This window comes from Gymnodraco acuticeps, unplaced genomic scaffold, assembly GCF_902827175.1.
Source record: "Gymnodraco acuticeps unplaced genomic scaffold, fGymAcu1.1, whole genome shotgun sequence".
NCBI classification, from domain to species: Eukaryota; Metazoa; Chordata; class Actinopteri; order Perciformes; family Bathydraconidae; genus Gymnodraco; species Gymnodraco acuticeps.
This window is the reverse complement of record NW_022990125.1, coordinates 3,629,964-3,652,265: the sequence shown is the minus strand read 5'-3', so window position 1 is coordinate 3,652,265 and position 22,302 is coordinate 3,629,964. Positions and strand designations below refer to the sequence as shown.

At 40.8% G+C, this 22,302-nt stretch overlaps 1 protein-coding gene across 1 annotated transcript; it reads right to left on the bottom strand.

The window, feature by feature from the left end:
* Window positions 1-13,054: 13,054 nt before the first annotated feature.
* Window positions 13,055-14,401, bottom strand: LOC117546472 (C-C motif chemokine 21-like). Its single transcript, XM_034216715.1, has 4 exons — window positions 14,243-14,401; window positions 13,927-14,041; window positions 13,660-13,772; window positions 13,055-13,548 (listed from the first exon to the last, which is right to left on the bottom strand). Exons 1-3 carry the CDS (start codon window positions 14,301-14,303, stop codon window positions 13,664-13,666), a joined length of 285 nt encoding a protein of 94 aa, XP_034072606.1. The 5' UTR covers window positions 14,304-14,401; the 3' UTR covers window positions 13,055-13,548; window positions 13,660-13,663.
* Between the last annotated feature and the right edge of the window lie 7,901 nt (window positions 14,402-22,302).

Genomic DNA, 22,302 nt, shown 5'->3' with positions numbered 1-22,302 from the left:
GGGGCCTCTTACTGTCTACTTCTGCATGTATTCACATTATATGGACCATGTTTCCACCTGTTGAAACTAGAGGCTGCACGGAACTCAGGCTACAATACAACCATTTTGTTCTGCTCTAACGATTCAATTTATAGATTCTACATCAAAATAGTTCGGTTTTATTGTTTCCAATGATAACGTCACCTTAAGTGGAGGAATGCAAACCTGTTTTAAAATGTAAGGTTTTGAATTTATTTGACATTTCTCAGTAATGACACCCTCAGACGCTTACTATCATTTATGCCAGTGGTTCCCAAACTTGTTGTGCCCAGGGCACACCAAAGGACAAGTAAAAAAAAAAATCTCAAGGCACACCTATTGTGAAAAAATAGCCCTTATAACACGTTATCACTCATATCATGTAAAGTATCTGTAAATGTGCATAATTATTTACTAAATGCCAAATAAAATGTGACAAAGACAACTATATTACGAAATATTTCCGAAATTAATTTGAAACTTTATCAAATTAGGCTTCATCAAAGCAACAACACACTCATTTACACCAGACGGGTCACAAAATAGAAAATTAGGCAAAGGAAACTCAGCAGAAATTCAGCACAGACAACTGTCAATGCAAGGAAGCTGAATTATCCATGGTCCTGAACTACAAATTACAAATTATAAATGTATTACTAAAAAAAAAAAGTAATATATTACACTACTTCGTTATCTACATAAAGTAACTCGTTACTTTACTCGTTACTTTACTCGCCGAGCACTTGATTGATTGATTGAAAAGTTTATTAACAGCTTGTATATTGGGTACAGTTCAAAACATACAATTGTTAAGGGGATGCAGACCAGAGAAAGACTTTCGTCTTGTTTACATCAGGGTCCCCCATTTCCAATTCATCATGTCATTTAAGACATATAAGACATATTTGACATACAGATGGCTTATTTACAATTTACATACAGGTGTTTTTTTACATACAGATTGCTTATTTACAATTTTCATTTTAGATTTCGTTCTAATACATCCTAACCGGACATTTAAGACATACCAAGTCTACAGATATACAGTTAGTAACAGAGTCTAAAATGTGAGTATATACATAGATGGGGGGGGAAGCTGTCCATTGAACGACAGGTTGAGATTTGTACCATTACCGGGGCCAGTTTTGCAATGCTCTCCCCGAAGGTGCTCTTTAAGAGAGGTTTTGAAGGTAAGTATAGTTTTACTTTCCTTTACAGTTGTGGGAAGAGCGTTCCACCTTGATGTGGCATAATTGCGAAACGTGTATTCCCCCTTATTGGGACAAATCTGGGTTTCACATGATTTGTGGAGCTCCCTCTGGCGTTATGATCATGGTATTCCTTGACCTTTGGGAAGAATTTTGGCATGTACATGGGTACCATAGAGGTGTAGTGGATCTTGTAGACCAGGCCCATTGCAAGTAGCTGTACTCTGTCGTCTACTCTAAGCCATCTTAGGTTGTCAAAGTGGGCAGAGGTGAGGTGGGTTCTAGATGAAAGGTCAAGCAGTAGTCTGACCAGTTTATTTTGCGATGTTTGAAGTTTTATTTTAGCGCCTTGGAGGTGCTATGGTACCATGACGTGCAAGCATAGTCATAGTACCCTTGAATGAGTGCTCCTGCCAGAGTCTTCAGGGTGTTTTTGTTTACCAGAGAGGAGATCCGGTATAGGAATCTAGTTCTTTGATTGACTTTTTTTATTACATTGGATGCCATTTTGTCACAGGAGAGGTTTGCCTCAAGAATAGATCCTAGGTATGTAATTTCCTTCTTACTTGTGACAATAATGTCGCCCACTGCAACTGAGAAGTCGTCGGATTTGCTGAGATTATGTTTCGAACCGAAGAGAATGGACTCTGTTTTACCCAGGTGTAATGATAATTTATTATCGGCGAGCCAGGTGCAGATTCTGCCGAGCTCGGAGCTGAGGGTTTTTTCAACCTGCAACCTGTTCCTGTCAGAGACCAGCAGGGCTGAGTCGTCCGCGAACAGGAACAAGTTGCAGTCACATGCTGATGACATGTCATTTACATAAATTAGAAACAGTAACGGACCTAATATGCTTCCTTGTGGAACACCACAGCTCACTGGGAGGGGGGGGGACAGAGTACCGTTTACCTCCACCATCTGTTCTCTCCCCTCCAGGTAGGATTGCATCCAGCTCACCGATGGTTTATCAAAACCAATTGCTTTTAGCTTGTCAATCAGAATGGGGTGATTGACAGTGTCGAAAGCCTTTTGTAGGTCCAGCATCACCATGCCGCAGTACTTGCCCTCGTCCACCTCTTGTTTGATGTGGTCGCTCAAATAAAGAAGGCATGTGTCAGTGGAGTGGGATGTTCTAAAGCCAGATTGAAATTCATAGATTAGTTTCTTTTCCGCGAGGTACTTTTCGACCTGTTCATATACTATTTTTTCCATGACTTTCGAGATGGAGGTAAGTATAGAGACAGGGCGGTAGTTGCCTGGGTCCAATTTGCTGCCCTTTTTGTGCAGGGGGGTTACTCTTGCAATTTTGAAGTCTTTGGGTACTTTTCCCTGTTTTATGGAGAGGTTAATTATGTGAGCTATGACTGGTGAGATGGCGGTTGCTGTGTCTCTGAGGAATTTGGAGGGGATATTGTCGTGGCCAGTGGCCTTGTTAGGTTGGAGGGCGCTCAGTTTAATGAGTACCTCTGCTGTTGTTACCCTTGCTAGACTGAAATCATCTTTGCGTACCCCTAGGTTTTTGTAGTAGGTCATGATGTGATCTACTCCAAAAAGCCCTGAGTGGGAGGGTAATTTATTTACAAGAGTTGTGGCTATGTTTGTGAAAAAAATGTTCAAGTACTTGGCCACATCCAGTTTGTCTGTGATGAGCCTGTTATCTGTCTTTATGTTTAAGTTAGAAAATCTCGTTTTGAGTTTTTTACTGCAGCCAAGCTGGTTATTGCACATACAAACTGCGCATGCGTGAGTGGAAATAACTTTCCTTACCAGCAGGCGGCGGTAGTAAAGCCCCCAGGAAGTGCGCCAGACTCAGATGAAAATATTCGTGCTGGCCAAACGGCGGTACTACACTTCCGTTTGGTTGCCAGGCCCGGAAACACTTTTTCCCATTGACTTACATGGGGAAAGAATGGTCTGTAACTCGTTGGATAATTTTTTTTAAACTAAATAAACTACCCAGTATGAACACTTGTATAGCCCTTATTAAAAAACATCCGTTCCTCAAGTTGTAAAAAAATTGCTAATAACGTTATTCTGAGAGTTATTTCCCTTTGCATTATGAACGCGCATCTAATCCACGGGACCGCGCGGCCCGGCACGTTCATGTTACGTGTCCCGACCAATCAGAGCACACTGTGCTCACAGGGAGGGTGGGGCTGGAGCTATTGGAGCTACAACGAGCCGTTAAAGGCAGAGAGTGAAATTCAGTGAATACACGTAGTTTACAGAGATGCTGTATGAGGAACCTATGTGAGTTGCGTTTATCTTTACCCATGGATGCACAATGGGAACGGATCCATATCGTCTTACTGCCATCCCACGGAGCTGTAATAATGGATATATTGCACATGTTTGCTGTAATTCATTGTCATACTACATGGGCTGTATGATTAAATCTTGTACCGTAAATGTTGTATTAAATAGAGTTAATATTACCGATATCACTAGATCATTACTAGCTAGCCGCTAGCTGCTAACTGCCGCCTCGTTCATATCAAATCCATGATAACAGCAATCCATTACCATGCTGTCATGAACGCGCGGTGCTGTTACGTGTACGCAAATTGACGTGCTTGATGTGAACGAGCATTTTGGTTAAAGTTGCGCATGCTCTATGAGTGCACATACGGGTACTTCTCAGGCATGCTGGGTAATCTGTGACGTTTCACTCTCTCAAAAGTTGGGCCATTTTATCATTATGCGCTAATGAGCAGCTCTCATAGGGATGAATGAGGCCCCGCCTCCCACGCTGTATCTAGTTCTTATTGTACATCCATGGCGGTAGTGTGTATTTGTCATTCAAAACAGGCAACAACCAGAAGACAGAGAAGAAGAACAGACTGCGTGATATAAACAAACAACTAATAGCTGCGCATTAGCTTCACCTTAGCATGTGTTCTTTGCAGGTGTGTGTTGAGGTTTGACCACGTGGTGTTTACAGCAGTGGATAACAGCTGCTGGCCTGGACACAGTTTGCACCTCACCGTCATATTCCTGTCTATTCTTTGGACGAACTAAAAATAATGGGCATACCTCCACCCCTCGAGAGTTATCGCTGACTCAGCCATGTTTATGCAGCACTGTACGTGGAGATGTGGATGCGCAAGTCGCGCAGGTTACGTACATATAAACCTACAAAGCACTGATATAGTGAATTAAAAAATAATTATTTTTGTGTAGTTGTATATTGCAATAATAACGTATGGTTGTCACAAAATCCCACGGCACACCCGGACTTGCACACCGTTTGGTAACCACTGATTTATGCCATGCTTTCAGTGGTAACTCAGATGCTTACATGGACTTGTGTGTTTTTACTTCATATCTAACAGAAGTAAGAGAGAAAGAGATGGGGAAGTGAGTAAAGAAAGAGATGAAGAAGAGAGAGGGATGAGAAAGAGATGGGGAAGTGAGTATGAGAGGGAGATGTGGAAGAGAGGGATAGGAAGGAGGAGAGATATTTGCGAGTTGCATACTGACTCTGAGTTTTCTCGATTAATAGCTTATATAGACAATACCATGCTTAAATAGACTCCTAAGTTATTATTTCATATGTGACAATATGTAAGAAAAGAGAGGGACGAGTCAAATTATATTGAGCAATTGATTTCATATTGGAACATTCATTTCTCAAACCTATGTTTTATGGAAGAGGAAATGTACTTCTGATAAACTAATCCTTGATCAAACGGTAAATGGTGAATTAATATAACATTTAGAATCATTGAGAAAGGGTTATTCCACAGGGACTAGCTCACATTTAACTTAAAATAACATGTCTCTGCTTTGGACTGATGAGTATATGATTCTTGCATGTTAAATGACTAACACAAACCTTACATTTATAATGTGCATGTGTTAGGAAGGCTCCCAAATCATTCTGAGGGGGCCTATCCTATTTTTGTAATTGAATGATAATGTGCTAATCCATTACTTTGAGTTGTCTGCACTCAGGAAAGCATCCCTATCAAGTGTTAACCCAATAACTAGGACAGCTCTGAAGGCCAAGGGTCAGAGAGAGAGGATCACACTCTCCGGCTGCAGAGAGCAACTTATCCACGGGCAAGGAGGTCGTTCGAGATGAGAGGATTCTAATCTTCAACTTTCTGATGAGATGGGATGCTTCTTCATCTTTCTGCTCGTTGGGCTCAGGCAGACAACTCTGCAGGACGAGCGATGGCTTCAGAGGCTTCATACAAGGTTCCATGTTTCTTGGAGGAGCAGATGTTTTCATAACCTCTCCCATCACGGGGGGGGCATCTGGATGTGCCACTTGGAATAGGCAGGTGCACTGCTCTCAAGCAGATAGCAGAAGGAATGCAGGCAGATGAGCCTCTGTTTCACTGGGAGATCATAAAGTGCTCACTGAATTGAGCCACAAAAGCAGAGCAATTGGGGGGGATTGAGATATGGCGCTCTGATGAAGAAGAGTTTTGAGCCAATCAGCACCTCAGTGCTAATCTACAGATAATTGAGTTATGGCGCTCTGATGAAGAAGAGTTTTGAGGCAATCAGCACCTCAGTGCTAATCTACAGTATCAGGATGCCTTTACACACCAGACATTCTGTGTCATAAAGAGAGGAGGAAAACATGTCTTCTAGCTCTGATACAAAGATAACATTTGAATTGAATGACCAGATGATTACAGATGTACAATTAATGATTGTTTTTGTATTCCCAATGAACAGATATGTGTTAAATAGTGGTGATAAATATATTTTGTCAGATCAGATTACACTTTCACACTAAACAAATTAATTAATTGATATTTTCAGATTTATAAGGTATTGAACAATAAGATATTTCTAATATTGATTACAGTTGATACGCTGAATAAAGAACAGATGTTTTGATATTGATTACAGTTGACACTCTGAATAAAGAACAGATGTTTTGATTTTTTCCTTTTCAGGTTGTTATACAATAAAATGTCTGATTCTTCCTTTTCAGATTGTTAAACATTTTGAGAATTGTTTAGTTTTTCCCTTCAGATTTTGAAATGACATAATGATTGATGAAGTAATGTAATTAATTAAATATCATGCCTTAATCTTGAATAAAGCGTAATGAAGTAAACGTAAAGTAATGTTAAAGATTGAGGACACTGTAATTTTACAGATTACAGATTGATCGATTCATCACTGTGAATGTATACCTTAACTGGGAATTTTAGCTGGATTTCTCATAATCCTAAATTATACCTCAATTGATTTCTTATAATCCTAAATTCTAATTGTGTTTTTAATAAGTAATTGCCTTAAAGTAAATCTTTGAGATGTAAGCTGATTTAGATTTGTGTTTGATGAATGAGATTAACTGAGTGATAAATGATAAAAGATCTTATTTTGAAACATATATTTTGCTGCAATATTTTGTATCCCATGTGTTTATTATTGTGCTTTTGACAAAAGATGCCAAGCACTGAAGAGAGATGATTTTGTATTATGATTGACTGTGTTCAATCATGGTGATTGAAGTGTTTTCAATCTTGTTCTACTTTTTAATGTAATGAATGTATCTGAGCCCACCCAACTCTGAAGACGCTTATTGATTTTAAGTATTGACTGAAATATTCTTAGACTAATGTTAATTGGTTATCAATAGATTGATAAAAAGAGTGAATCTGTAAGAGAATATTTTAATCTGATCTGTTTATAGAGTTTCTTAGAATCTGTGATACTGCAAACATGTGTTTGTAGTAGTATCAGTCAAAGACTCCTCTGTAAATTGAGGTCACAGGTCAAACGCTTCTCCCATATCCTGTAGGGGGAAGGTTTCAGGCTTGTCTGCGTTCCCTTGGGACAAGTAGATTATTGTCTCCCATCGGCTATTGATTAGGTAAACGCGGGCTTCTGTGGGCCCGCCTCTCCTCGTGGTGCTAGATGTTTTGTGGCTTTTGGAGCAGAGATCATGATGGTGGAGCACAGGACAGTGTGAAGCTAAGATGATCTCCCGGCCGTAATGTATTAATGTACTGTGTTCAATAAAACTCTCAGTGCTTTGGCTAAACGACGTTCCAGACTCCTTCATTCTACCTCAACATTGCAACAACAGAAGTTTATCTTCACAGCCAGGTTTAGTGAAATTCTTACCTGGCTGGATTTTGGACTTCCTCTCGGTGTGTGGTTCCCGGCCTGCTAGCCCCAGGCATGCTAGCACCCTGCCTCCCAACTCCCAACCTGGCGCCGTACGCCTCGGTGTGTTCCGTCTGGAGTCCGCCTCTGCTTCTTCCCCAGTTCCTGCTCCTGTCCAGGAGCCATTCTCTGGAACTCGTCTGGCTTTTGGAGGTCCACGGAGCCTCTAAAAGGCTCTTAAGAGAAGGAGTTGCAGGTCCAAGCTAGCAGCCCTAGCCCCAGAAGCCATGCTTTGGGCTCCAGTACAGGCCCCAGCAGCCATGCTTCCAGCCCCAGTTCTGGCCCCAGCAGCTATGGTTTCAGCCCCAGTTCTGGCCCCAGCAGCCATGGTTCCAGCCCCAGTTCTGGCCCCAGCAGCCATGGTTCCGGCTCCAGTACAGGCCCCAGCAGCCATGGTTCCAGCCTCAGTCCTGGCCCCAGCAGTCATGGTTTCGACTCCAGCCCCTCGTCTCCGGCCGACGCCAGTTCCCCGTGTCCTGTCGGCATACCGGCCGACTCCAGCCCCCCGTGTTCTGTTGGCGAACCGACCGTCTCAAGACTCCTCTCAAGTTCCTTCTCAAGTCCTCTCTTAAGCCACATCTCCAGCTCCCTCTCGAGTCCCCTCTCAAGTTCCCTCTCGAGTCTCCTTTCAAGTCTCCTCTCGAGTCTCCTCTCAAGTCACCTCTCGAGCCTCCTTTCAAGTTCCCTCTCGAGTTCCCTCTCAAGTCACCTCTCAAGTTCCCTACTCGAGTCCCTCCTCTAGTCCCTCCTTTAGTCCCCTCTCTAATCCCTCCTCGAGTCCCCTCTCTAGTTCCCCCTTGGTTCCCCTCTCGTGTCCCCTATCGAGTCTCCTCTCGAGTCCCCTCTCGGGTCTCCTCTCGAGTCACGTCTCAAGTCCCTACCCAATGTCCTGGTCCGTTGGAGGTTCCGCTGGGGGTCCTGTCAACTCCATGTCCTGTCCCGTTGGAGGCCCCGCCGACTACTCCTCTGCCGGGGGTCTTGCCAACCCTATGTCCTGTGCCGTTGGAGGCCCCGCTGACTACTCCTCTGCCGGGGGTCCTGCCAATCCTATAACCGTGCCGTTGGAGGTTCCGCTGGAGGTCCTGCCAACCCTATGTCCTGTGCCGTTGGAGGTCCCGCCGACTACTCTCCTGCCGGGGGTCCTGCCAACCCTGTGTCCTGTCCCGTTGGGGGTCCCGCCGACGACTCTTCTGCCGGGGGTCCTGCCAACCCTATGTCCTGTGCCGCTGGGGTTCCTGCCAGCTCCATGTCCTGTCCCGTTGGGGGTCCCGTCAACTACTCTCCTGCCGGGGGTCCTGCCAACCCTGTGTCTTGTTCCGTTGGAGGTCCCGCCGACTACTCTCCTGCCGGGGGTCCTGCCAACCCTGTGTCCTGTCCCATTGAGGGTCCCGCTGACTACTCTTCTGCCGGGGGTCCTGCCAACCCTATGTCCTGTGCCGCTGGAGGTTCCGCTGGGGTTCCTGCCAGCTCCATGTCCTATCCCGTTGGGGGTCCCGTCGACTACTCTCCTGCCCGGGGGTCCTGCCAACCCTGTGTCTTGTTCCGTTGGAGGTCCCGCCGACTACTCTCCTGCCAACCCTGTGTCCTGTCCCGTTGGGGGTCCCGCCGACTACTCTTCTGCCAGGGGTCCTGCCAACCCTATGTCCTGTGCCGTTGGAGGTCCCGCCGACTACTTTCCTGCCGGGGGTCCTGCCAACCCTGTGTCCTGTCCCGTTGGGGGTCCCGCCGACTACTCTTCTGCCAGGGGTCCTGCCAACCCTATGTCCTGTGCCGTTTTGAACTCTGCCTTGCCCCAGGGCCGTCCGCCCGAGACCCCATCCTTGAACTCTGCCTTTCCCCCGGCCGCCCGCCCGAGTCCCCCTTTTTGAACTCTGCCTTGCCCCCGGGCCGTCCACCCGAGAATCCTTCCGGGTCCTCCGCTGTGCCCCTGGGCTGTCAGCCCAAGCCCGTCCTCCAGACCCCCTCCACCCACCCTGTTGGCCCTAGTTTTGTGATAAAAAAATAAAGGTGTTTTTTCGGAGAAATCTGCATTTGGGTCCTGCCTGCTTCGCTCATCCCTGACACTCATGCTTCGTGCACATAAATTGAGTTGTTGCCAACAGCTGTTAACATTGACAAATTGTACAGTATCAATTATATTTATATTGTGAAAAAACTGCGTAAATATGTGTATATTGCGAAGTGGTATTTAGTTTTTGTATTTACAGGAGTGGTATTCCTCAACAATGATATTACAGTGTATTTTGGAGTAGGGGTCTACCAGGTGCTATGGTGGTTGAACAGTCTGAATGCTGCAGGAAGGAAGGGCCTGCACTCCTAAAGGCCTCAGTCTCCTCCGCAGACACAGTGTGTGTTCTTCTGCGTCTCTTTACAATCAGTTTGTGTTTTTTTGCAACCATTTATATTTGTGAGTCTTTATATGTCCATTGTTGTAGTTTGTGTGTCTTTGTAGTCATTGTAGCTCTCTCTGAGCAACATTTTGTAGGCAAAGGCCAGCAGGCCCCATGACACTCTTGGCCTGTTCCCATAGGCGGCGTGTGAGGCTCAGGTTTGGGAAGGCTAAATAACTTGTTTTACCTGACGCTGCCTGCCTCCGGCGTCTATAGAAAAGAGATCAACTCAGTGAAAGCACCGCCTGATCAGAGCTCAGTGTGCGGAGTTTAAATCTATTAAGTATAAAGGAAATACAGTTTAAACTGCCGTATGAAGAGAAGATGCCGATGTGTCGCACTTATCATTCATATCAGATCATCGATCATATAATATCATATATTTCCTTATCTGAGTCAGCTGAGCCGTATCTGGCCGTGCAACACTTACATTGTCACATACTGTATGCAGAAGTATTATTTTAAGCAACACATTAAATTGACGAAACACTCAAGTCAAATGTAATTAAAGTCAGATCGTGCAGTGATATCATAAAACTGTTAATGTACGCATTCAAACGCTTTTTCTGTTACCAGCTGTATTCACCTTGCAGGTGCAGCTATGTGGCTTGTATCCTGGATTATATGTTTAAGTCATGGGTGTTTAAAGTTCATATTTGTCTAATATTAGTTTACTTTCCATTAAGGAAGTATGACGCTGCGCTGTCAGTAGGCTAGACTTGTTCCTGTTTGTGATTGGTCAAATGTTGCTAACTCACATACAATACACAACATTCAAACCATTGTTTAAGTCAAATAAATGTTCACCTTTTACCCTGTTTAGATTCATGTTGATGAAAAAAATCGAAACTATGTCAACTTAAAGTAAAATATGGTTAAAATATATTTACTTGGCTAGATCTAGTAGCCCAGTAAAATAAAATAAAAAATATGCTGTAGCCTAACGGTTTTATTGATTTTCTATATACATAGGAAGTGAGAAATAGAAACTTAAGGCAAAATATTATTTCTTGGAATGAGCAACAATGGATGAGCTCTTTCCCCAACCGCCAAAATAAGGTCGATTTCAAAGTCTGACATGCATGATATGATAATTGAGTAATTATTGTATCCTCCATGATGGAAACTATCCAGGCCAAACCCTAAACAACACAATGGATTCAGCTGATGATTATACTGTAGGCTCAAGAGTATTGCAAAATGTCTGGAGTCACTATTTTCCAATCACCTGTAGAAGGTCAGGATGCTCTCTATGGTGCACCTGTAGAAGGTCAGGATGCTCTCTATGGTGCACCGGTAGAAGGTCAGGATCCTCTCTATGGTGCACCTGTAGAAGGTCAGGATGCTCTCTATGGTGCACCTGTAGAAGGTCAGGATTCTCTCTATGGTGCACCTGTAGAAGGTCAGGATGCTCTCTATGGTGCACCTGTAGAAGGTCAGGATGCTCTCTATGGTGCACCTGTAGAAGGTCAGGATGCTCTCTATGGTGCACCTGTAGAAGGTCAGGATGCTCTCTATGGTGCACCGGTAGAAGGTCAGGATCCTCTCTATGGTGCACCTGTAGAAGGTCAGGATACTCTCTATGGTGCACCTGTAGAAGGTCAGGATGCTCTCTATGGTGCACCTGTAGAAGGTCAGGATCCTCTCTATGGTGCACCTGTAGAAGGTCAGGATGCTCTCTATGGTGCACCTGTATAAGGTCAGGATCCTCTCTATGGTGCACCTGAAGAAGGTCAGGATACTCTTTATGGTGCACCTGTAGAAGTTGCAGAGTATCCTGGTTCAGGCAGAGCTTGACATGCTTTATTCATGCTTCACTAATAGTTGCTGATGTGACATCCAGTCATTTATGTATACAGCTATAGCTCAACACCTTTCTCTCTGTTGATAAGATCTCGTCCAGTCTTTGGTATATGTTAATGTCATTGAAGCGTACCAGTACTGAGACATAGAAGTATAAATACACGCCTTAGTTGAACCCAGGCCATCTGGGTAAAGAAATTGATCTCATCCCTCCTTAACGACCAGCATCATGACAAATATTTGAAGTTCTTAACACATTGCTTATGGAAATGTTTGTCTATTTTAATATTTATTGGATTAACTCTAGTGGATGAAGTTAGATGATATAAGGTATTGTACTTTTACACCTTACAGCTGCCTTTGACACTGTAGATCACAGTATTCTCATTTCTCGCCTGCAGCATTTTGTGGGAATCAGTGGTACTGCTCTAGACTGGTTTAAGTCGTATCCGTCTGAAAGAAGTTTTAATGTAAATCTTGATGATTTTACTTCCTCCTCTGCTCCTCTCCCGTACGGGCTGCTCCATTCTTGGGCCGATTTTATTTTCCCTGTACCTGCTCCCCCTGGGCGCTATCCTTAAAAAATATGGCGTCTCATTTCATTTTTATCCAGATGACTCGCAAATCTACATGCCCCTGAAAATAAATGACCCAAACCCTCAGCAACGTCTGTCTGACTGTCTGCAGGACATCAGAGCCTGGATGGCCTTGAACTTTTTAAAATGCAATGAAAAAAAGACAGAGGTGATAATATTTGGACCCAGTGGTGGCCCAATGCCCCGCCTGTGCTGGATTCTCTTGTCCCATAGCTTCAAAAGTTGAACATTGCTCAACTTTCGTCTCGAGCAACTCTACGCTTCGCACCCACAATGCAGTTCGGCGAAACGTGACGTCACCCCATTCAAAGTGAATGGGCAGAAGCGTTGAAGCTTCAACGCACGCCGCCGTGTGGACGGGCCGTCCAGGTTAGACTTGCTCCAACTCCGCCTGTTTTTAAATCTCCTTTAAAAACCCACTTATTTTCCCTTGCATTTACAGGCCAGGTGACATTTGTGCTTTTACATTTGAGTTTTGATCTTACTAGTGTTTTGTATTGTTTGTACGTCATGTAGGAGAGTTTCTCAGTCTGTGGCTTTTGATCTGGTTTCAATGTCTCGTGTTTTACATTTGTTTCATGTCCTGTCTGTTTTTTATGTATTTATGCTATGTTTTTATACACTTGTTGATGTAGAGCATTTTGTTCAACTCTGTTGTTTTTAAATGTGCTATAGAAATAAAACGGATTGGATTGGATGAAGTATAAATACACGCCTTAGTTGAACCCAGGCCATCTGGGTAAAGAAATTGATCTCATCCCTGCTTAACGACCAGCATCATGACAAACATTTGAAGTAATTAACACATTGCTTATATAAATGTTTGTCTATTTTAATAATTGTTATATTAACTCTAGTGGATGCAGTTAGGTGATGTGTGTTAGAGAAAGAAATCCACTAAAAGTTACAATACATCAAACTTTATTGAGAAACTTTTTTGAAACATAAATCTACATTTTATACATGGTCATACTAAAATACACTTTAAATCCAACTTATTATAAAATATAAACACATCTTGACAAACATAATTTAGGGACATTATCCTCAGGCACCGTACAGTCTTATGGTTGAAACTAAACGAACAATTGTACATTTCACTCAATAGATAATAGAAAATAAATGAAAAATATTAATTCACAAATGTATTTAGACCGCATTCACCACAAATGAGAGGACAAATATCAAGAACTGTACATGTAGCTACTGGATTCACTGGCATGATGAGGGGATGATTCCTCAAAGATATTAAAGATAAGATCTTCTCAAACGGTTTGATCTACTAAAGTACGAGACTGAAGCCAAATGGAAATGATTCTGCCGTCTTCTGCCCTCAGTTAAGAGTCGGCCCTTTTCGTTTGTCAGCAGCCTTTTCCCACAGTCCACTCCTCTCTACACCTGCAGAAAGAAAGAATTTCAAATCAAACTCTTTGTAAAAAAAGGTGCAATAGGCCTTCACAGAGGTGCAATCATTATGTTTAAAGTTCAGCGAGAGAATATAGAATGTACCTGATTAGTGATGTCTTTGATGTTTCTGATTCAGCTGTCTAATGTAACTCTTCACCCAGGCTTTATCGTTGGGATGGGGGACGCAGAGGGTTTTTCCAACTTTTGAAACAAACCTGAAAAAGCAGATGAGAGACACAGAGGTGAGAACACTAAACAGAACGCTGAAAAAAACACACAAAATAGGAGAAACCAGCTCCTGTAAAATCACAGGGCATCTCATCAAATGACTTGATTTTGCCACTAAATGCATACAAATATTTTACATACATAGTAGCGCTGATGGAGCATCCTTGTCCAGCATCCTGAATGGTGTAGCTTTGGAGGATTTGGAGCGGCAAACGCTTCTCAGCAACCTTGATACAGCAGTCTTGGGCAATCTGGGCTGGAAGAACACAGAGAAACAAATTCATCAGGAGAGCACATGTGCAAATTAAAGGAAAGTGTCCATAGGCCTGGGGCTTTATCGATTGAACCTAAGTTGCAGGAGAGTACAGCCGGTGAACAAACATGCTCCTTACAGTCACTGTCAAAGCATTCTGAAATACGAATCTATTTGACTGCTAATGCAAAGAATGTGTCTTACCTGATGCAAACCCAACGCAGATGACACCCAGCAAGAGGAGAAGTGCAATTCGAGAGGCCATGTCTCTGTTTCTTCGCAGGTCTGAGCTCAGGTTGGTTCTTCAGGGAGTCTCTTCAGGAGTGCAGAGGTGTTGCTGTGAGGAGGAGAGCTACAGGTGTATTTATACAAGTCTGTGGCGAAAGTGAAAGTGTGATCGATGACGGGAAACGGGAGAAAGTTGGCAACCATTTCCTCTACACTCCTCTCTCTTTTGTTTCTTGCCAGAATTTTCCAACGTGTCTTTTCAGATGCTGCCCTGAGGCAGACCTTTATCAGTTCATTTGTATTCCATGAGAAATACCTTCCATACTTCATGCAACCCAGACATGCGTTATAGTTAGACAATCCATTAATAAGCACAAGCATAAATCAGCAAATACTGTATATTTTCAATATGACTTTTTTTGCAATCCAACAAACTGCAAACATTCCTGTGTTTCCCTTTAACATGTCCTCTAGCAGGGAAAAATACCTTCACATTTAAAGTACAGTACATGCATGCTGAATTGGCCAAATTGGGGCCCTATGCGAAAAGTTGTCCAGAGGTGACCTGTCCTGTTTTCTTTTTTTTTTATTCTTTGTTGTATGTCGTTGTATGTCATGCAACATGATGGTCGGTTAAATTCTGTTTGTCTTGAAATGTCCTGCCAGGATTATTGTTAAAATAAAATAAAATGATTATTCAATATATATATCTAATACTAGCCTGAGGCTTGCTAGTACAGATTTAGTTTTTGTTATCTGTCCTATAAGCACATCTGAAGAGAGGGATACAGTTGAATTGAAGTGTAAGGAAGTGGATGGTAAACTGTAAACCAAGATAACCAAACTTTATCTTAATATGTCTTTATCTTGTCTCTTCAGTTATAATCCCACATTTGATTTCAAAGTGGTGACAGTGCGGTTTGGGGATTTTTTATTAGATGCGTTCAGTAAGCACCACTTATGCTTGTCTGTGTGGGTGTTTTTGCATGTGTGAGCATGCATCCAAATACTGAATACAATCTCTCAGTGTGGGAGTTGTTGAGGAAAAGGAGATATTTTTTCCTGCCAGAGGCGTGGGTTTTGTAGAGTGATGCAACTGAGGACATTTTGAGGCATGTGTGGATAAACTTGTTGGACAGGATGTTTTGACCATTAATTTGTTTTGATTAATTACCAGTTATTGTCTATTCCCATTGCTTAGGCAAAAAACGATATCCATTTATTAAAGGAGTGGTTACAAACTATAGGAACCACACACTTTGTCCAGCAACTTTAATGTTTTGGTTTTCTCTCACTGTTTTTAAAGCGTTTTCAAATATTATAGTCATCAGAGATTACTCAAAATGAGTAAAATGATATTTCCACTGTTTATTTCAGACTATTTAGCAGCTAAGAACTCAATTCCTTGTATCTATAACATGTGACACTACAGATTCTACATTAATATGATGGCATCCATTTATAAAGTGTGGTCTCCACCAAAAACAAAATAAATAGAGGATGAATGTTGGCCATTTGTTCACCAAGTGGACAGAAACAGGACCCCGAATGAATACTAATGTGGCTAGGTATCTGCAGGTTATAAAGGGGGGGAAAACATGTTTTGAACAGAAGCAGTACATCTTGCAGTTCTCATTATGTCAAATTATTTATTTGCAAACTGGGTGGTGATTATGTTTACCACTTATAATTTGACTTTTTAACATGCTCATTGGGATTTTTACTGTGCTTAATATTTTTGCCACATTTAAAGGCCAGTGTGAGTTCATGGTTTTGGTCAATGCATCCACTGTGTTCATGGGGAAGTGAAATTAAATGCCAGACAAACGGCTCAAAGTTCAAATAGCCTCTGTTATGCTTGTTTCAAAGAACAAAGGAGTTGTTTATTGTCATAGTGGCCCAGCATATTGAATAATTTGTGTGGAAAACAGTGAGAACGTGAGCTACAAAATACAAACCTTCCTAACCACTAGAGGTTCGCATTGTAAATACTAAGGAGAGATTAAATTGCACATCCTAAAGTTACCTGAAAACCAAGCAATAATTTCAAAGTTGCTCTGACTGGCAGAAGCTCTTTAGCAGTTTAGTATCAAATGCTGGGATCACCACTATACAGGTGGTGTAATAAGGACATGGATAATGTTAAGCCCGAGCCTGTTTTTCAGGTCTCAGGCTCGAAAATGACATTCCCAGAACAAATTACCATTTCCTCCCTTCTAAAAGGGTTAAATTAATAATCTTTTTTCTCAAAGCAAGGTTACACCTGTGAGTTGGATGTAGAAGTATCAGAATCAATATAGATGTTTTTATTTTAAAGTCAATGTAGATTGAACACAGTAAAAAAATGTAAATTATTGTGTCCGTCCAAAAAAAGAAAATTACTTATAGTGAAAACCACCCTTGAATGATGGGATGGTAGACTAAAAGCGTTAGGAATCCAAACTACAACATATAATAAGTACCCTGTATCAAGATTGATGCAAAACAAGTGACATTTGACCTTTTTAGAGAGATTAAGCAAAAAAAAACACTTCTGGGGTCATTTGGGTGGATTTCACCTATCTCTGGCCCCCCTTGCTCGATTTTGCTGATTGACATCTCTTTCTAACCATCAGAGCCAATGGAATCGAGGGGAACTCCCACATACTCATTATTTGGTAATGTGTGTGTGTGAGACTGACGCATAGCCAAAACCGGAAGCTGCTGATAACTCTGGTTGCTACCATTAGCAGCTAACTTTTACTCTCCGATTTTTACATAAAAATGGAATTATGGATTATAAATTTAAAAAAATATTCCACAGAAACATTATCAACCTATGGATTAACCGATTCAGCCGCGTTTTTTCTCGTTTTAATGCTATTGAACAAGTCTTTTGATCAGATTGACAGCTAAGGTGAGACGATCTCCCGTAAAAGCTACGTAAAGGTACGTGTTGTGATGTCTGTGTTTGCTTCCCCTGTCGCGAGTCCGGATCACTCATTGATGATACTATACCTAAATATTCTGTGAAACCTCAGCTTTAATCGGATATCTTGTATGTGCAGCTACGATAAGTAATAAGGGTATCTTTTATCTTGAGTTCTGTGCCAAATTGTGTTAGCATTTTTCGCTCAGGGGTCATTTAGATGCTTCTTATGAGACTTGTGTTTTGTTTTGGTAAAAATGGTTTGTATCGTCAGTTAGCTGAGATTATTCCCGTTAATCTGGTATAACACATTAAGATCCCCTGAGACACAGTGTCGTGAAAAAAAAAGTACCCGCCGAGGGGGACCTTGGGGCTTAACCAACCCAGTCTCATAAAAAAACGTGTAATAACTACGTTGGTCTACAACGTAGGACGTAGTATTACTACAAAAACGCCTCTGAAATTGTAAGATCCCAACATTTTTTTTCACCATTCATTCCAATGGCTGGCGTCTATGTCACGTGATCTTCACATTTCTCCCTGCAGAAAGAAAAAACATGGCCGAACTTCGTTTTATTCTCGGTGTAAAATGCCTATTTTAAAGTTAGTTTGGCCATTAAAATGCGTTTTGATGTCATTTGATGCGAGAAACATGAGTTGTTATTTCAGATTATGTGTGCAGTTGATGCACATGATCTTTAGTTTGCTAGTTATTACAAAGATTACTTCAGGAAATTGTGTCGATACAACGTTTTCATTGTTACCAAGGTGGTTGCTAGGGACGCTGCTATCGATATTATTTCTGTTATGTTGTGTAACAGTTTAATGGTGTAATCTTTATTGCTACCCCCTTCCCCGTCAATGTATAGTGTTGGTCCACAGCGCAAACGTATTAGTTTAACAAAATCCGCATCTAAAATTGTGGCATATACGTTATTTCCCCCTGTGCAATTCCAGTCTCACATCTCACATCACATCGTCATAAACAAATACCGGAAACAGACCGAAAACACTTTATTCCGAGTGTGCTTGCTTTTCTCTTTGAAAGTCATCACATAACGGCATTGTAATACACGGTTCGGCTGCATTAAATATTACATACTGTATTTGCCGTAGTTCTCTATTTATAGAGCCCTGATGAGAAGACTTCTAGACAAACATGAGGAACTGCCGCCAACACTGAAAACGTGACATGGATCATAAATATATCAGCCATTAAACAACGTCTTACATTTCTTTTCACACAATACGTCTCCTTGCAGTATCAACACTAATTCGGCTGACTTTTATATTTGATCCAATTGGTAGATAGGCTGTATTTACACCATAAAGGTGCACAGCTGATATAAAGGGACACCTAGTGGTTAAAGCATGTTATTGAATTTCATTATTTTTATTATTAGATATTAATAGGATCCCTATAAAGTATATTCATTACTCGTTATTCTCTACTAATAGTTAATTAAAGACTGTATATAATGACTATTTTGCACATCCCTTTCAAGATTTGAAGATTTCCTAAGGTTTATCGACATATCATATACACAAACGGTGTAGTTATGCAATGAATGAAAAACTTTGTGTATACCTCCAGCAATGTTAACTATGTTGATGCACTTATTTTAACTGATATTATACATATGTATTATACTCTTATATAAGATGTATGTAGATAGTATAAGAAATGTGCAGAATATGACAGTTTAATGGTGGAGGTACACACATATTGATAGATGTCTTGTAATGCACTGTTGAGGAACCTGCGACCAAAGTTTTTCATCTCCGGCCTTGTCAGGTATTGAACAATCAATAAATAAAGAACACAGAATTATTAAATATAAAACACAGAATTTGTGTGATTATACTAAATGATTTACAAATAAACACCACTGCATATTTACAACTGTTACACATGCTGATGTAACGCAAATGTTTCCAACTTGGGATCAATAAAGTATATCTTATCTTAAGATGATCGATGGCTACTGCCATATTTGCAAAATGTGCCTCTGAACCTTGACAAGTGCATTTTATCAGGCTTATCAATTAACAACAGGAGGGGTCACAGACATAAGACCAGCTATTAAATAAAGCTCTTCTGACCTTAGCTGGCATGTGGGTAATGCTACCCATTATGGGCACAAGCAATTTTCACCCATTTATTAATTATATGTTTTACATTTGAGTGTTTCCTATCCCCTAAACCTCCAGGGATGTACACAGTTTAATACTGGCCACTTCTTATTATGGGAAATATGAAAACGTCTTTTAAAACTACAACTCCCAGTAGAGACGTGCCATAGAACATGTTGCGAACATGGTTGCGAAACACAATAGCCAGCATGTGTAGTTCTGGGGACGGGGTGGGGGACGGGGCGGACCCGTTCAAATCCAGTTTTGGACAGTCTGCCGTGGTTCCATCCCATTTCAAGTGCTGTTCGACGCTCGGCACACTCTCCAATCACAGAGCTTGAGGACTATCACGGGGTTTGTCAAGCGAAGCGGAGATAATACTTACTTCCGGGTGTAATATTCTGTAAAGCAAATGAGCTGCTCCGACCCTCGGTCCTGACGGACTCCAACTTGTGTTTATTAATCAAACAAATAAATAAACACAAGGATAATTATGTGTTATTGTTGAGTAAATGGAGAATTGCACAGGGGAAAATAACGTATCTATGCCACAATTTTAGATGCGGATTTTGTTAAACTAATACGTTTGCGCTGTGGACCAACACTATACATTGACGGGGAACGGGGTAGCAATAAAGATTACACCATTAAACAGTTACACAACATAACAGAAATAATATCGATAGCAGCATCCCTAGCAACCACCTTGGTGACAATGAAAACGTTGTATAGACACAATTTCCTGAAGTAATCTTCGTAATAACTAGCAAACTAAAGCACACGTAATCTGAAATAACAACTCATATTTCTCACATCAAATGACATCAAAACGCATTTTAATGGCCAAACTAACTTTAAAATAGGCATTTTACACCGAGAATAAAACGAAGTTCGGCCATGTTTTTTTTTTCTGCAGGGAGAAATTTGAAGATCACGTGACATAGACGCCTACCATTGGAATGAATGGTGAAAAAAAACGTAGGGATCTTACAATTTCAGAGGCGTTTTTGTAGAAATACTACATCCTACATTGTGGACCAACGTAGTTATTACACGTTTTTTTGTGAGACTGGGTTGGCTTAACAGGTGATAACATGGGGTGCCAGATGGTTTGTTACAAAGAGCCATCTGAAAAATCAAGTCATTGGAAACTGAACAGGGCAGGCACTTTAAAAAAAGACTTGGCAGCCGCATATAACTGCATTTATATTAACAAAAGTTACAAAAGTAGATCTGTCAGTAATATGTCTTTCGCTATAGACAACATTATGGAATGCATAACAGTAGAAATTGAAATGAAAACATCTAAAAACTTCTGATAAGCTGCGTGTATAGAAAACCAGGATCATGTATTGACACATTTGAGAAAAAGCTAGCTGAACTTTATAACTACACAAGCAGCAAGAAAATGCTCTTTGTATGTGGAGATTTTAACATTGATTTGCTGAACCCACAAGAACACAATGCAACTACAGAATGTATTAATTCTATGTATAGCAACAGTTTACATCCTACAATCACACGACCAACCAGAATAACATCACACAGTGCAACACTCATTGACAACATATTCACAAATGTTATGGATAGGAAAGTAATAAGTGGAATATTAATAAATGACACAAGTGATCACCTGCCAGTCTTTGCAACAATACAGAACTACTAGGATCAAAAAAGACACCAGAAAAGTCACAATTACAAGACACAAAACACCAGAGTCTGTTCATTCTTTTAAAGAAGAATTATCTAAACAAGACTGGAAGTGTATGTACCAGATGCAAATGAAGCCTATGAATCATTTCTACATATTCTATCAGGGCTGTATGAAAAACAGTGTCCTTGTCTAAAGAAAATAGTGAAACAAAAATATGCTGAAAAACCATGGATCACTAAGGGAATATTAATTGCATGTAAAACGAAAAATAAATTATATAAAGACTTCTTAAAGAAAGGATCAGTAGAGGCTGAACAAAAATACAAGACATACAAAAACAAAATAACAAAGATAATACGATGTAGCAAAATGGATCATTACAAAAAATTATTGGAGGATAACAAAAATAACATTAAAAACACATGGAATGTATTAAATACCATTATTAAAAAAGGAAATGGAAAGGCACAATACCCAAACAGTTTTCTGTCAAAAAACGATACAGTAGTTTATGACATGACCTCAGTTGCTGAAGATTTCAATAAGTACTTTGTCAATGTTGGTCCTTGTCTAGCTGGGGAAATTCCAAATACTGATTGTAGTGATGGTGTTGAAAGTAAAGATATATATATATGTGAAGGAAACTATATTCTTAAGAGGGACTGATGAAAATGAAATTATTGACACGGTTAAAAAACTTAAGAGTAAAAGGTCTACAGACTGTCATGATATTGACATGTATACAGTTAAAAACATTATTGAATGTATAGCCAAACCACTAACTCACATCTGTAATCAGTCAATACAAACTGGTGTATTTCCAAATAAAATGAAAACTGCTAAAGTCATACCAATACATAAATCTGGAGATAAACATGTACTGTCAAACTATAGACCAATTTCATTGCTCTCACAGTTTTCTAAAATACTGGAAAAAATCTACTATACAAGACTAAATGACTTCATCACCAAACATAACATACTCTATGAACAACAATATGGTTTCAGAGCAAACAGAACTACATCATTTGCAGTTATAGAATTTATGGAATACATTACTAAGGCAATGGAAAAGAAAGAATATGCAATAGGGATATTTCTGGACCTTAAAAAAGCATTTGACACGATTGACCATGAATTATTAATAAAAAACTACAGAGATATGGCATTAGAGGTGTTGCACTATCATGGCTATCCAGCTACCTACATAACAGGGAACAGTACGTTGAACTACAAAGCCATAAATCACAACTACTGCAGGTTACATGTGGGGTGCCACAGGGCTCAGTCTTGGGGCCATTACAATTTATTCTGTATATTAACAATATATGTGAAGTATCA

Coding starts and splice junctions, on each gene's coding strand:
- LOC117546472 (XM_034216715.1), bottom strand. CDS start 14,303: ATGGCCTCTCGAATTGCACTTCTCCTCTTGCTGGGTGTCATCTGCGTT. Junction 14,042..14,242: donor CTGCGTTGGGTTTGCATCAG/GTAAGACACATT, acceptor GTGTTCTTCCAG/CCCAGATTGCCCAAGACTGC. Junction 13,773..13,926: donor TGCTCCATCAGCGCTACTAT/GTATGTAAAATA, acceptor CTGCTTTTTCAG/GTTTGTTTCAAAAGTTGGAA.